This window comes from Serinus canaria, chromosome 4 (genome assembly GCF_022539315.1).
Source record: "Serinus canaria isolate serCan28SL12 chromosome 4, serCan2020, whole genome shotgun sequence".
Lineage (NCBI taxonomy): Eukaryota > Metazoa > Chordata > Aves > Passeriformes > Fringillidae > Serinus > Serinus canaria.
In genome coordinates, this window is record NC_066317.1 from 48,517,014 (window position 1) to 48,533,441 (window position 16,428).

Genomic DNA, 16,428 nt, shown 5'->3' on the forward strand with positions numbered 1-16,428 from the left:
CGGGCCAGCAGAGGCCGGCGTCGGGAGCCAGCGCCGAGGGAAAGGCTGGCTCCTCCTTCGGCTCTGCCCGGGAGATGCCGGGCTGCGCTGTGTCACAGCAGGGAGGTGGCGGAGGCAGTCTCTCCCCTCAGCAGCCCCGCTGCAGCCGCCCTGGGGCTCCCCCTCCCTTGCTCCCGCAGCCCCGGGCGGCGCCGGCGGCTCCCGGCTCAGGGCCCGGCGGAATCGCCAGGCACACACGGCCTGGCACCCACAGAGGGAGCAGACACCCTGCTCCCTGCTCCCCAGTGCCTGCTCCAGCCCCACACCCGCGGCCTTGCCATGTCCCGTTGGTGCTGCTGACTACATTCGTCTTGTCAGGACAGAAAACAAACCAGACCTCCTGCCCCAGCTATGGAGAGGCCACTGGGGTTCCCCTTGGGAAACTCAGCAATCTGACGGCAGCAGCTGGTTTTGTTGTGAATGTGCTTTTCCCACTTGCTCCTGCTTCCAAGGAGAGAGGGATAGTTACACTGCTCAGTCTCCGGCTCTGCCTCACCAGCTAGTTTCTCCTTTGTAGTCCATAAACATGGATATGTTACCCCAAAAGAAAACTCGGAACAGAAGCCTGACATAGTGCTCTGACCTGCTCCAAAGGGAAGCCCCCCTGCCAGCCAGAGTGCATCATCCCTCCAAGGATGTTCTGCTGTCTACAGCATATCAAAGTAGCTACTTTACATGTTTATCTTGATAAATGCCTAAGCCTGTCTATATAGCACTGCAAGACAGTAAAAGGAGATAATCAGGAAAGGCAAGAAGGGCACACAGGTGCCCTTTTTACTCTGATTTCAAGACAGGAATCCAAGGCAATGCCTTGTGAGTTAGCTGACATGGAGCAAACACTATTATGGAGAGCTCCCACACACCAACTTCAATGGGCTACCATTTCTCCATTTACAGACCAACCTGATTAAATCTGTGGCTCTGGCAGAGGAGTACTGCTTGCTCTCCTGACCAGTGTGTATGACTAGCCACAGATGTCTGTGAAGGAGAGTGCTGTTTCTCAAGATAATACAAAAATAACACTGATCCATGCAGTTGCTTACCAATTAGTGGCAACTAATGAGAAGCCCCTGCTAGCCCAGCCAGGCCCCAAGATGCAAAGTCAAGAAACATCAAGGGGGACCTTCCCTATCATAGTATTCAAGAAGAGTGTGCCACCAGTAATATCCACAGTGGCACACAACTTCACCAAACAGCACAATGCCTTTATGTCGGTTTCCAAACAGACTGATCTGTCCAATCATCCAACCTGCAAAAACTAACCCAGGGTAGCTGATGGATAAACCTTGACACTACCATCTTCAAACCTGTGTGCAAAAATGAACTTGTCTTGCCCACCTCTAGCCCAGAGCAGCAAGTATATTTTGAAAACCAATTCTACCCCACCCATCTGTAAAGAAGAAAAAAATTTGCCAAAATAATACTCCAAATACAGTATCTCCCTCCGAGGAAGAAATGAACAGCACGTGATGTGAAATAACATCCTTTAGCACCTGTCATACAGAGAAACAACTCTGTTCTGGTAGGGGCACAGTAAGAACTGCTGCCACCATCACTGTATGCCATTGGCAAGGGCACCACCTATTGTCAGGCTACCTGACACGTTCCACCAGCAGACACATTCAATTATGCTTTAATAACTTAAGTTGACAAACTGTTTGTCTCAAGCAATATTTTTATTTTACCACAGTACAGTTTTCAGTCCTAAAGTTCAAATAATTTTCCTAAGTAAGGACAGACTACAATACCCTATTATTCTCATTTAAATAGGGAGGCAGACTCTCAGAAGTGTACAGGGTTGCTTTGGAAGAACAAACTCCCATCTGGAAGCAGAGAAGGGCTCAAGACTATCCCAGCAGTCAGGAAGAAAAGAACACGAACTGAAATAGAAACTGGTGAGTCAGGATGGAATGCAAGGGTAGGAGTTAAGCTGTCTCAAGACAGAAGGCAAGTCCAGCAGTGGTACCTCCACCTTAAAACATCAATGTGAGAGACTAATGACAAGAGACTGTAACTAAGGTCCAAGCTAGACCTCAGCCACACTGCCAGAGCAGGGAGTCCTGTAAGGAGCACACAACCAGTGAGACATTTACCAATGTTGTGGCCTAATAACTGTGGCTCAGGATCAGCCACGTCACATTTAAACCAGCACTGCCGAACTTCCACATCTACCCAAAACCTGTTTTCCCTGCTCTCCAGAACAGCTTATGAGTTAGGGCTTTGCTGTGGAAATGCACAAGCCTGACTTGTTTCTGCAGTCAACCCAAGCTGCAGGGCAATGAAACCATAGGAATGATTCTGCCGAAGTCATCTTGGGTCACAGCAAGCTGTCCTCAAACTGAGCTAATAAAATAGGTTAGACTCCAGTCAGCACTTTGGTGTCATTCCACACTTCTAGGACAATACACAGGAAAATACCTGCACCTAACCAGAGCAGGAAAAAGCCAGGCTTACTAGCTCTGTATCGACCACAGCACAGCGTTGGGCTCTCTCAGGATCCAGCTTCTCACTGCCCCTGACCTACAGGCTCCTGCTAAATGAGGTCTCTGCAGAACACTTCCCTCCCCCAAACCCTCACTGTTGCAGTGGTCAGACTGCCTCTCCCCTTGGTGTACACTGCTGCTCTCACTCTCCCATGAGTAAGCCAGCCTAGAATAGCATCTCTTCAGCTACTTCAGGTCAAAAAAAAATCTGAAACCATGACCCTCGTTTTCAGTAATTTGAGCATTCAGCTCGCACTCACAGCACTGAAATTCAGGCCACAAATCTGTTCCTTTTTATGCCTGCAGATGGTTGCTTCATCTCCCTACAGATGGTATCCTGAAGCCAAGCAAGTGGCTTTCATGCAGAACTCCAAGACTACTAGTTGAAAAAATTTGATACAAGCTGCAACATAGTTTTCCAAGGAAAGACAGAAGGCTATACTTGTGACAAAAATCCTTTATTAAACTAGATTCTGTAAATTCCATTTCATATTAGAAATTTTAAATGCAAATTACAAAACTATTTCAGTAAAAAACAAAATTATAGTTAACAGCAAAAGTACAACTTTATACAAATAAAAAAATCATTTTTTGTTTTAATTTAAAAATAGAAATTTGTATTTTCCAATGTACTGGTCCTAAGAGCTTTTACAATTGGTAGCTGCAATACTAGGTGTTTTCACATGCATATTCACATCTGCTCATTTAATCCTCTGCAAAGTTTATTTAGCTGAAATGGCATGAACAGTTGGGCTTTGGTTGGGTTTTGAGGGGGGATGTACCACATGATATTAAAAGCAAAAGCCAAAGTCATTAAGTATTGTCAAGGTATCCAGAAATATTCTTGCCCTACTACTTTCACAATCAACTGAAATGGTTTTCAACAGTCACATTACTTCAGACAACTTTCTTCATTGCACCTCTGGCCTTTTTTTTTTTACTCTAAGATCACTCATCAATGTTAGCATGAGTATTAATTTTGTATATTAAAAAATAGTAATTTTCCTAAATTAAAACTTGGGGTAACTATTACAATGTTTTGTAAAAGAAGACACAAAAAGTCACATATTAAAGGCTACCATTCATCACCATCACATGCTGTTGAAGAAGAGAATAGAAAGTGCTACACAAACAGTTGTACATTATTTCAGAGTGCTGGTGGCAATACTGCTATTTTAATTTTAGATGATACAGAATTTTCACGATACCTCAGGTTTCTCATGGATTCTCACTGCAAGAGACATCAGAATGGCTGGAACTTCTAAAATATAACCTACTTTGAAATACCATTTTGAAGTAATTATATTTCAAAAAATTAATCCCAGAATACATTATAAAATCATTCAGAGAAGTACAAGAACTCTGGTGTTGTTTTTCTGAAATACTAGCAAGTAGCTGAAGGCATGGAGATCCTTACTGATAAAACTACTTATTTTTACTCCGTACACTGATCTTCAGATCTATTCTGTATCCGCAAGTGCTTGAGATCCTTCAGAGGATCATTACATCTTCTCTGAGTCAGAACTTCAATGCCTCATTTTGAGCTGCTAAAGCTGATAGACGCAAGATTGGTTCTGCCAGTGTTATGATTTTAAGCCATCATCTCCATCAAAGTTCAGCTGGTAGTCAAACAACACATGCTAGGTGAATGACCAATCTATCCCAGGCAGGGCATTCAGAGTATATTCATGAACCTCAACCTGCACCCCAAGGAAAGCCAGTGAAGAGAGCGAGAGAGAAAAGTATTCCAAACTACTCTTGAGCTGTGTATTTCTCTGCTGACTTTGACAGACTGAAGAAAAATTCTCCTAGCACTGGGTAGAGCTGATTTTACCCTGAACATTTTTAATGTATTTATCCAAATAGGACTAAAGGAAGAAAAAATAGTATGAAAGGACACTGAAGCTCACCAGGAACAGTTCCTTTCTGAAAAGTCTTAGCCCACTCCCAGAGACTGTATGTACTTTTAATTCTTTAATCTCTTTTGTCCCCTTAAGCTTGCACTTTTAGTGTGCAGCGGTAATTCTGAAAGAGGCTCAGGAAGTGGCAACTTCAAAAATATTCCTCAGCATGTTGGTCAGAGCATGTTCTGGGGAAGTGAGAGTCAAGAGCAATCATTATCATCCACTTGCTAAGCCAGAAGAAGGCAAAAAGCTGTGTTTCTCATCTCCAGGGTAAAGTTGTCAACTAGATTATGATGAACAGATGGGCAAGACAACAACTTTTTCTGCCTGTCTTCTGAACTAAAATCTAAGCTGTCTTTGTCCATGTCAGGAATGGTGTGAATATGCTGAGTGAATCAGGCTGCCTCCCAAAACAACCAGAAGTGTTGGCACTTCCTTGTTTACAGGCACATCTCTGTAGGGCTTGGGCACCCAAGCAGCTCAACACACAACAGCCACCCAGGCCAACCAACAGGGACTACACTGCAAAGAGCTGTCCCAGAGAGCTGCCATGCCATTTGGTATAAACAGCAGCACTAAGGAAAACCTATTCAGGAACAGAAGGAAGTCCCTTGGTCCAAAACAAAGATTTTGGCTCCGCTGAGATAATTCTAGCATTTGCAACCCTGTACAGCTGATAGTCTGAGCTGTTGTCTTGAGGCCAAGTGCCTAAACAGCATCTCAGTCCATTTTAGGCACTTTCACAGAGGATGGAGTGTGGACGTCACACAGGACATCATGCAGTGGCAGAAAAAGCTCTGTTAGTGCTGTATGGGGACCACAGATCTTTTGTATTTCACTCACTGATTCCCAGAGCAGGGTAGAGAGAAGGAAACAGAGAAAGGACACAATTCAGATGAACTAAGTACCCACAAAAAATATAAAACTTATTATGGCAGTCTATTATTATAGAAAGAATCCCTTTGATTAAGTATTACTCAAGCTATTTTTCCACTTGAAATCACCAGGAAAAGATTACTGTATCTGCTGAAGCACGACAAACTCACTATTAAGTCTACCATGCATCATAGTCACTGTGTATGTATTAGAGTAAATACAGATATATTCAGGAAACATCGTTTCTTTCAGCCTGTCAGCAACTTATACAGACACGTTTTCAAGTGAAACCTATTTCTGTAGACAGCTTTTCTCACACAAGTTCTTTGTTCATTAGTACTCATGTATGCAAACTGCAGAACTTGCACACACATATGGATTCATACACAAACTCTATGTGCATGTAGTTCCTCAATAAAATTTACTGCAAAGTGGTTAAAAATTTTAAAATTCCTCACATTAATCCTTAATCCATTAATATTATTCCTAATACACAACTCACACCTGTTTTGAAAAAGCTGTACAACAAAATTCATATGCCTTTCAGGAAGCAAAGATATAAATAAAAATAGTGATGTATTCTAATTCCTATTAAAAAAGTGTTCTGATTGTTTACTGGAAACACTTGCATAAGTAGAGATGTTTATATTTCATTTTTGAACAGTTTTGTTTGGAGTCTTTTTATGTTGTTTTGGTTTTTTACACAGATATTTCTAGATTCTGATGCAACACTACTGAAATCAGAGTAACTTTTGTACTCCCAGATTTTCCAGTTAGGCAATTACTTCTGCAATATTAACATTCACTTTGATGTTAAAAATACTTTTAAAATGTCTCATAATCATATTTTCTACAAGGAAATCACCAAACAATACACAGAGACTGAAGACATCATTATTAGACACTTGTAAAGCAAAACAGTACTGCATCTGCAGAATTTAAAAAGCCACAAAGAAAGAAACAATTTTAATCCAGTAGGTGGATCTCCAAAAGAGATTGTATAACAGCATTGTGGTTTTCCTTTAAGAGATCGCACTGCCAAATTACCACATACACAGCTGGCCTTAATGCACAGGCCTTATATGCAACCTCCTTCAGTATCTGGAGAAGTTTAGAATGAAGTAAGGATAATAGAACTGGTCAAATCCTAACATAACCACTAAAATGACACCAGATTTTTAAAGAAACCTAGAAATAGTCAGCACTCAGATGTAACTGGATTTGAAATACCAGTAGTTGCTCAGTTTCAGCCTCTCCTTTGCTCTTCTGAAGCGTTTATCACAAAGTTTTGAATTACAAAATAACTTTGTACAAGATAATATGTTTTAGAAGTACAGAAGCCACAGCAATCAAGACGTGCAAGGGTCAAGAGGCAGATTAGGTATGCTAAGGAGACAGTTGTATTAAAAATTGTACCTTCTGTTAAAAACATATTTTCTCAGCAAAATTCTTAATCTGCATTTCTGAGATTTCAAATCCTTTTAAGTATCTTCCTTTTGCAGGTTCAAAAATTTAAAACAAAAATTTATTGGAAGCATACTGACAAATCCACTTGCTGTAAACTGAGACCAGTTCTAATAAAATATCATCCTTTAAAACAGACTAAAAAATACCAGTGCAGTTGTTCAAAACATGGGGGTTTTTTTCTGTTACCCGGCAGGCATCTGACACCTCAGTTTCTATATTCCTCTTTCCACAACCCCTCAATTCAGCATGACTTTCAGGCAGCCTGGTTTTATTTCTGTGAACCTATGAAACAAGAAAAAAAAAGCTTCAACATGTAAACTACATGCAATGCCATCATCTTCAATTCTCATCAAACATATGAGAAGTGGTAAGGTCCTCAGTAAAGTACATGTGAGAGTCAGGAAATCAGCATTATGTCCTCAGATATGACACTGAAAGAGGATTTTTCAGAGTTTGGAGATATGAAGACCTGGAAAAAGCAGAAACTAAGATGAAGATTTGAGCAAAGAAAAAGCTGCCCGATATTCCTGGTTATATTAACTCTGTTCCTCTATTCCTATTCCCCTTTCATTCCCTCTTCTTTCAAAATGGACTTTCATCCTTCTATTCTGTAGAAGCCAAGAAGGAAATGGGAAGCCATTGCTGGTTTTGAGTCTCACCTTCCCACACTGCTCTATATAAAAAGCAGCAAACGCACTGGTGGCAGCCCAGACTTCCTAAATTGCTATCCCTCATAAACTGAACAGAAATGCAAGTATTGGGAACAAATAAAAAGCAGGATTAACAACTTTTCACAGTAAAGCTAGCAATCTTGACTGGAAATATGGAATTAAACTATCTCAGAGGAAAGGATCTAACATTTAATAGGTGCTACACAACTGGATTGGATATGTGAAACAAATGAGTTAATTTAATCTGAAACAGCAGACCTGCCCTCATCTGTGTAGTAGTTTAACAGCATTCTAAAACTAAACTTTAATTTTCAGTTATTTAAATGTAGGTTAAGAAAAAAAAAAAATTATCAGTAACAAAAATCTAAACTCACCTGAAGTTGTGGCTTGTGAGGTATCGGATAGCTGCTGGTCTGATGCGAGCAACTCCTCCCTGACTATGGCTTCCTCTTCCCGTGATAACACTGAGATATGGTTTACCACCACTCTGCTGGTACTCTGCAACAGCAGGAATTGCAACGGTTAAAGTTGTCCTCAGCAGAGACTTGGCATGCAGTATAAGCCTTCCATGCATTCTTCTGAAAACTCTCACTACTCATTTGGAACTTTGTTTTCCCATGATGATATGCATATTTTAGATACAAATAGCAATTTTCCCCCATTCTGAAAAAGTCAAACTTTTGAAATCTAGATTGCTTGCAAAATGCATATTGTGATCATCACAAAATCCTTCCAATTTCATAGAAGGTTTACTGTTTTATCTTAAATAATGTGAATAAAGAAATAACATTTTATTGAATAAAGAAATTTAGAATAAATAAAATATAAATCCAGCTTTTGACACTTATGTCACATTATTTGGACTATTTTCTGCTATGTTGGAGCATGGAAATCAACAGATCAACATATTCCATGAGTTTTATTAGGGCACTTAGCCATGATAACAAAAGAAATTGCTCTCTTCCCAGAGATCACAGCAACCTAAACTGATGAAGAGTTTGAAAAAGAGGAAACAAAAATGAAACTGGATTCTCACAACTAGATCTGCCAGTTTGGAATTATCAGTTCACATGACATGTTTTTTCAACTACTCTCCCCCACACCGTAACTTTATTTAGGTTTTATATTTATTTACTGTTAATTCTGCCAGCAAGAGAAAGTTCCCAGTATTGATCCTTTTCCCACGTACTTAACTTTTTTTTTTTCAGATTTAAGTAAATAGACTGAACAGAGAGCCCCTACTATCAATTTCAGCACTGCTGATTTAAGTACAGTTCTGGAAATTTAGTTCTAAAAAGCATTAGGTTACAGTTTAAATTACACAAATGTCATTGCAGGAATTGCACCAGATAATGGAATTTAATTATCTCTGATGCATACTCAAAGACAAAGGTTATCTAAAGCCCCACTGAACACTTTTATTTACACTCTGTGGAGGAACTGCTTCAAAAAATCCGCTTTGTGCGGCAGTACATTGCATAAGAAATATTTGTTATAGAAGCATTCCCAGGGTTAAATTTAGAGTGTAAACTAATAATGCAGAAAATTGATATTTTTACAGCATGGACACTCATGAAGTACTTGAACTCTCCACTACGAGAAAAAAATGCATGAAATTATATTTCTGGAACCATCAATATTCTGATCTCAAGAAATGCTGCCAACAAACTGATACTGAAGTTTCTGAAAGGTAGCTCAAATCTCACACTTTCACATAGAAGTTGAAGACAGTAGCATCACTGTTGTTAGAATTCCAACACAGTAATTTTTCTTTTAAGATTATAAAAGCAACATAGTTGTGGCAAAGCAATGCAATGGGGACACATATATTTGCATCATCACCTCAGTAAAAAATGTCATGAAGAACAGGCCAAGTATTCAATAATAGTAATAAAATGGGATAAAACACAAGGAAGAACATTTACAAAGAAACAGGGGGAGGGAGGCAAAACAGAAAGCAACAAGAATCATTGTCATGTCAAAGAAAAACAATTCCACTGGGGTACTTTGAAAACAAGACAACACAAAGCCTAGTTGTTTTTAACATACATATTATTAAAGCACATTCACTCCCTCTACTATTGCCATGTATCATGATTTCTTAAGAGAAAATGAGAATCATTTTTAGATGTAAGAATTATTACCTACACCCTACCTTCACTTTTTTCCTGCAGTACTCTGGACAACTGATTCACAGCTTCATCCACATGGAGACCATGCAAATCCAACACGTTCATAGGCAGCAAGGAAGTATTTACTCTCTCAAAGATTTGCACAGCAGCAGCATGGTTAGCTTCTTTCATCTTCTGCTCATGAAGGCGACCCTTTATTCATAAGCACAGTGACTATCAGACATCGAGAAATAATTTAAGATCCACACTGCTCAGTGATTTCAAAATGACAGCACTGTCAGGGTGCTTTTAGTTCAAGTTTGAACTAGAAAAATTTATAATTCTAGCAGAACTTCTGCAAGATGCTTAGTGAGACATACTCACAAGAAGATTTCATTAAATCTGTTTGTGAGAAACTACTCAAAGCTGGCACAAAGAAGACATTATAACAAAAGCCTTACAAGGAGGAAAAAACAGGCAGAAAAGGCACAAAATCATAAGGTCTGTACATAAGCTAAAAAGTTACACTCCCTAGTGAGTTGCAGATTTATTTTCCTAACAATAGATTTTTTATTTCCTGCAAGTATTTTGCTAAAATTATAATGAAACAGTGTCAGAGAAACTGCCCAGATTAGGAAAAGCCCGCTGACAGTTGTATTTGAGGTTAATTCTTCCAAATGCATTCCCAAAACTTCAGATAAGCCAAGGGTAAACGACATAATAACAATAATAACAATAACAACAACAACAACAACAACAACAACAACAATAATAATAATAATGGTAATAATGATGTCTATCATCTCTAAGTGTCTTCTGGAATGAGGGCGAGGAGCAGTACAGTTAGTCACCTTACTACAATGTGAACAAGTACCAACTCCTTCCCATGAACCTTGCAATGGTAGTATCTGAGAGATCAAAGCAACAAATTATGTCCTTGAAGATCTGTAGGCACAGTCTAAAAAGGAATGGAAGGAACTCCAGGTACTGGACTGACAAAGGCTCAAGAGAACAAAGGTGAAAATCTGTCTTAAACTTTTGTAAGTGGATCACCTGAAGTGTGTTAGTGTCAGACCCAAGACAGTAGCACTATAACCCACTTGCAAAGGATTCCCAAGACAAAGGCCACCAAGCATAAAGTATTTTTTATTAATAAAGGTAGCTTAGTTTGCCTTTTTATTACCTAAAGGAAAGTATATAATAAATAAATAAATTTCAATAGATTTACAACAGATTGTATTTGTTCTTATGGATAAGAACAGAAGTAAGACAGGACTTGAAATAATATTTCTATTTAAAATCCTGCACATCTTTGTCTCAAAACTTCAAGAATATATGAAATAGAGTAAAACACATAAAAACCATAAAAAGTTCATTATAAAAATTGCTAATCTGTACTTCCTGCATGCACAGTAACAATCTAAACATTTAGTTACACCACTTGCATGAAAACTTTTTGAATAAGCAAATTCAAGTGATTTAGTATTACATTTTTGTTCTGTCATAATCAAAGTTTAGAATTAAATGCTTCTATAATGTGAATTCTTACTGAAATTTTATATACTCTTAGATCAGGGGAAAACTACAGCCTTTGAAGATATTTGGGGCAGGGTCTCCTGTGAAGGCACTAAGAAGCCAATGTAGAGGAACTTTGATTACAAAAAGAGATGAGACTTAAAACCAAGAGTAGGATCAACAGCACTGATCAGCAGTACTCAAACTGGTGCATACTAAGCAATGTGCCTGAATCAAGACCAAAGAACTTGTGCTCCAAGGTCAGAGCATGCAAGACTGATCAGCAGCAGATCTGCAGTCCATAACCAGATGTATTGTGAAAAGCATGACATACACACCTCATTTATCCCAACCCAAGACAGACTGTAGCCATAAAGATAGTCAGAATGACGAAGCGAAGACAGCAGGAAGCAATCTTGCCCAAGATTTATGGAGGATGAAGCAAACAAGATTCTGTGGCAAAAGATGACATCTTAACACCTGTCTGACTCCTATAAAGTATACAAGATGTGTCTAAGAACAGTTCAGCACCAACATATACAGAGGATTCAAAAAAATTATGTTTGTTGCAGTCCATGTCACACTCCAGTGAACCTAGCCAGACCACATGGACACAAATCTTGCTGTTTACAAGGATGTGATGTGATGTGAGTGAGATCTAAAACAAAGGAGCATGTGTGAATAAGCACTAGATATCACCTTTCATGAGGTCTCACACCAGATTTGGTTACATTTGCTTCCTGTTAGCTTCCTTCTCATTACTAGTGGAAGCAAATTTACTTGTGATTGTCAATATAACACACAGGGAACAGTGACCAAATTCATCAACTCTAGCAGGCCTGATGTTTTCCTTATCACTTCCAATTCAGGGTTTAAATACCTCCCTAAGTTCAGACAAAAAGCATATTTTTGTTTACCTGATGTGCATAAAAAGCCGCCACAGGCTTCATACCCATGCGATAGGCCTCTCCAGCCTTTTTCAAACATTCCTGTCTCTTCTGCTGGTGACAAAAAGCTTCTGCTCTTAAATCATCATATTGTGGATACTCAAAGTCTTGAAACATTTCACATAAAGGATCATCCTCTTCCTTACTTTTTTTTGCCTGTAGGAATTCACATTGTTGAAGTTACAGGTGCATTGTAGGGTATTTTCATTAGCACAGTTTTGGCTATGTTTGTAACTATGGCTTAAAAAAATATAAATACCTTCTTCTCACGGTTCTTTGCAGCACTGTAGGAAGAAACAATTTCATTTTGCTGAGCAGTTTCTTGAGCTACAACTGTTTGTACAGGATCTGCCTCCAGAACACAGTTCAAAAACTGTTCAGTTTGTTCTAAAGAGTAGCTGTAAAGGATAAATGAAATCTGTGACTTAACAAATATATATTAATAGCTGTTGTATTTAACTAAATTCATTATAACAAATGTTGATATTGTTACAGAACTAGATTACAATGAAAATAAACACTGGAATGGAATATTCCAGCTTATTAAAGAAAGGCTTGCAGGCTCCTTGTAGGGCATTACTGGCATCAACAAATATGCAGTCTTGGTCGACTGAAACATAACTGAGGAAGGAAAAAAGGAAAAATGACATAACTGAAATAAATTGCATCCTACCTTAATCAAAGAGATATTAATAAATGCTGCTCTTTGGGCTGAGTAAGATAGTTCATCTTAAGTCTTCTCTGGTCAGGGTTAGATAGTTCAAACTAATTTAAAACTAGCTCTGTTTTCTGAAACCCTAATGAGGGAAATTCCTTGTATTTTTAGTCAAAGTTTGTTATCAAATTTAATTAAGTAAGACATCAGTTGCCAACAGCTTTCTAATAAGCCATTTTTCTTCTTTATTCTTGCTCTTTAGTAAGCTAACAAGAGCAGACTGATCAAAAGTAAAGACAGATTTTGGGAAAGGCAACACTATGAGGACAATTTTGAATGTGAAAAATTAGATGGTGAACTGTTTGAATTATAAAAATGGATGAAGGATGTATGTTAAACAGGAAAGATTTTTATAACAACCTGAACAAGCAGCATGACTGACAAGTAGGTATGCAAACCCATACTCAGAGACAGACATTCAAATGGCCAAGGACGAAAAAAGATGTTTCTCTTGAAAAAAAAAGTTCACTTCTCAGAAACTTGGATTTAAGAAGGTAGACATATATCCCAGAAACATAATGCAGAAGAGAGAATGTCAGCAGGAAGGCACAGAGAGATGGCTCATTCCCTCAGAGCAGCAGTAGCCAGAAAAGTACTCACAGGTAACACCAGGTGATGGTCATGTTTTCCTCTTGGGCAGATGCCATTTCCTGCAATCCTACTATTACCACACCCACTCATTTTTCCCACTAGATTTAAACCCCAGCTCACAAGAAAATATGCAATTCCATTGACAGTCAGGCAGTGGTCAATAGCAAGAGACATTCTCCTCCCAGTGAAAGAAACTGTCTATTCTGCCCTAAAAAGAAATGTGTCTTAACTGAGTTTTATACACTTTCTGCCTTTAAACCAGCTAGCGTTTATTTAGCTGCTTTGCAAAACCAGTTAGCGTTTATTTTGCTACTTTGCAAAAAGCCATTCTTTAGTAGTATCTTAACTCTCAATATTTATGACTGTAACTGAGTACCATTTTTACAAAGAAGTAAAAGGATTTCTTACTTGTTGTCCCTGAAGACATCCATTAAGAAATTTTGATTAATAGTTGGAAACATCTCAAAAAGTTGCTTCTCCTTTAGTTTAGCAGCACAGTCTTTCCTGGCTGTAGAAGGAACACGATTCTACCCAGAAGACAAAAGAAGTACATTACAAGTTCTTCATTAGAAAAGAATACAGTAAAGGTGGAGGCAATCCAACTTTGCTGTTATTTGTTACGATTTTAAAGGTATCTACTCAGTTGGTATGCACCCACAGCAATGACAATGTGCCATATCAGCCTGCCACACTGATCAGCATAAAGTAAGGACAGGTGAGTTGTATCATACACCATGCAATACTCTGCAGTCTTGAAGTAATGCAGCTGGAGCTCCCTCATAATTTGGACAAAGTAAAATGAAGATTTTTAGGAAGAATTTAAGTTTTGGAATTTATTCCCTGCCAGTCCATTCAGTCCAGTGCTAAGCCTGTGCAAAGTCCACATATTTTCTCTATACTGAGGGCCTGGGGTTGAAGCAATACTTTATTATTAAGCAGCATAAACAATTTTGGTTTGATATATCTCAAGTTGTGTCTATAATAAATATTCTTACTTGTCATCTGAGAAGGTGACATAATTATAACCTATAATCAATTGGACTGGTCATTCCAATATTCAGATTTTTTTAAGAAAAGAAAAAAAGTGATCAAAATAAAGCCAAGCTCCATGAATTCAAACTGAAAGTAAAGCTGTGGACGTGACATTTATTGTTATCAGTAGGGCACATACATGCAGTTCAAAGAAAGAATCTACAAGCCATTCTCAAAGTATAGTATATAATAGTATAGTATATAATTCATACAACTTTCTGCATCAGTTCAGAGCTCCTCTACTTTAGGACAGCTGCTTATCAGAGACCATTACAAATAAGAACGCCTGTTCTGAACATCAGTGGGGCAGTAGAGGGCAGTATCAGGCACAAGCCAAACAGGCAGGGTACAGGAATTCTATGTGGAAAACAAAGAACTAGTAAAAATCTATTGAAGAATTACTTTAGAAGAGGGTACAGAAACTTATTTGAGATTAACCTCAAGTACTTATTTTAATGTCTCATCTGTTAGGAATGTTGTGGGTTCTCCTAACAAAAAAAAAACCATTTCAACCAATTCAGTACACTTCTAAACAAGGCATGGAGCCAACTAAGGACTTGTTTGGATACTGCTGTCACAATAAAAAGCATGGCAGATCACACTGATCTTTGGTTTTAGCTGAGCAACCAAAAAACAATTAAACCAAACACAAATGCTAACCTAGATAGTAAAATGACCAGCATGACCTCTTTGTGAAACAACCAAAATATTATTTTCTAAATTAGACTGTATTTTTCAAACAGAACCATCTACCTCAAGCACACTTCTGTATCACAGTTATCAACAATACTAATTGGCATGCATTTGTCTCACAAATTCAAGCTGTAATCAGCAGCACAGGGATGAGTCACCAAGTAAGACATATTCTATTTCACTATAAGTAATGAATCTAAACCACATTTAAAAAATGGTGCTATCCATACCAGGTCCTCTCTCTCCTGCATCGCTATTTCCTCAGAAATTATTTGCCTGAGAGAAACTTTCTGAATCTGAGCATTCCAGTGATCCATAAATGGAAAAACGTCTGATGTTGCTGGGGTTTTTGTCTGTATATCATTAGATGGGTCTGCAGCCAAACTCGATTTTTTCTTCTGTATTTTGCTGTCTGCATTCTGAGATAGCAGCACTTCTGAGTCATCTGTATCTATCTGCTGAAACACTGTAGGACATTCAAAACCAGTAAAAGTAAGGTGACAAAACACTTATTAGGTTATATATACATGCAATGCCAAAATAATTAAGACAAATTTTTCAACCTATACACATTGAATTTTGTTAAAACAAGATTATTAATGCTAAAACAGAAACCAACACACTGCTTTCACCTTCTCCACTTCCATTTTCCAAAGACTGTCTGATCATCTTTATCTATTTTGTGAAACAAAAGAAAACCATCAGACTTCCTCACCAACTTTCAAGTGCTAAGACGTATCTTACAGCTGTAAATCACCTTGCACACACATTAAGTGAGGGGTTGTTTGTTTTTATAAAAGAATCACTGACTCATATATTTACCTGCTTTTCTTCTACAACTTAAGGACAGATGTTTAACAATCTGGTTTTCCACTTCTACAAGTTAATGGCAACAGCATTATTCGGTCACTAATTTGCACCCACACTGCAGTCCAAGTCTGCAGTGGGGTTCTGCCACAGAGGGACATTTCTTCTGGGAGCTGAATGAAAACTGGATTGCAAGAGATGTTAACACTTTTTAAACAAGGCATCCATCTTCCTGCTAAAATCACCTCTGACGAACAACATGTCAGTGTTGTATTCCTGACCTCCCTTCCTCACCTGCAGAAATCTTACTCTGCTAGTAATTCTCTGCCTGCTCCTTTTCTTGCCACAGAGAATTCCTACCAAACAACTGTCTGCTTCAACCAGAGCTTCTCCAAGTTTTCTGAATGACACAAAATTATAAACTTTATCTGGAACTAGTGATTTGCTTATAATTAACTCTCCTCTCCCATACATCATAAGAGATAGGTAAATGGATCCAAAGGCAATAAAATTTAGCCTAATAAAGACATCACTTGTCAATGGAGTATTTGCAACTTTAAGTTTTAAATAATTAAAT

At 38.4% G+C, this 16,428-nt stretch overlaps 1 protein-coding gene across 3 annotated transcripts in view; it reads right to left on the bottom strand.

The window, feature by feature from the left end:
* Window positions 1–2,959: 2,959 nt before the first annotated feature.
* The window catches only part of N4BP2 (NEDD4 binding protein 2), a 35,574-nt gene continuing 22,105 nt past the window's right edge, over window positions 2,960–16,428 (bottom strand). For 2 of the 3 annotated variants that reach the window (XM_030238932.2, XM_030238933.2), the window contains 7 exons: window positions 15,275–15,510; window positions 13,728–13,846; window positions 12,273–12,411; window positions 11,984–12,169; window positions 9,596–9,764; window positions 7,815–7,938; window positions 2,960–7,051 (listed from right to left, as the gene is read on the bottom strand). In XM_030238932.2, the coding sequence (XP_030094792.2) occupies window positions 7,006–7,051; window positions 7,815–7,938; window positions 9,596–9,764; window positions 11,984–12,169; window positions 12,273–12,411; window positions 13,728–13,846; window positions 15,275–15,510 (1,019 nt within the window). In that variant the 3' untranslated portion in view covers window positions 2,960–7,005. Of the gene's footprint in view, window positions 7,052–7,814; window positions 7,939–9,595; window positions 9,765–11,123; window positions 11,520–11,983; window positions 12,170–12,272; window positions 12,412–13,727; window positions 13,847–15,274; window positions 15,511–16,428 lie in introns of those variants that run through there. The other variant, XM_050973923.1, reaches the window with a different exon arrangement.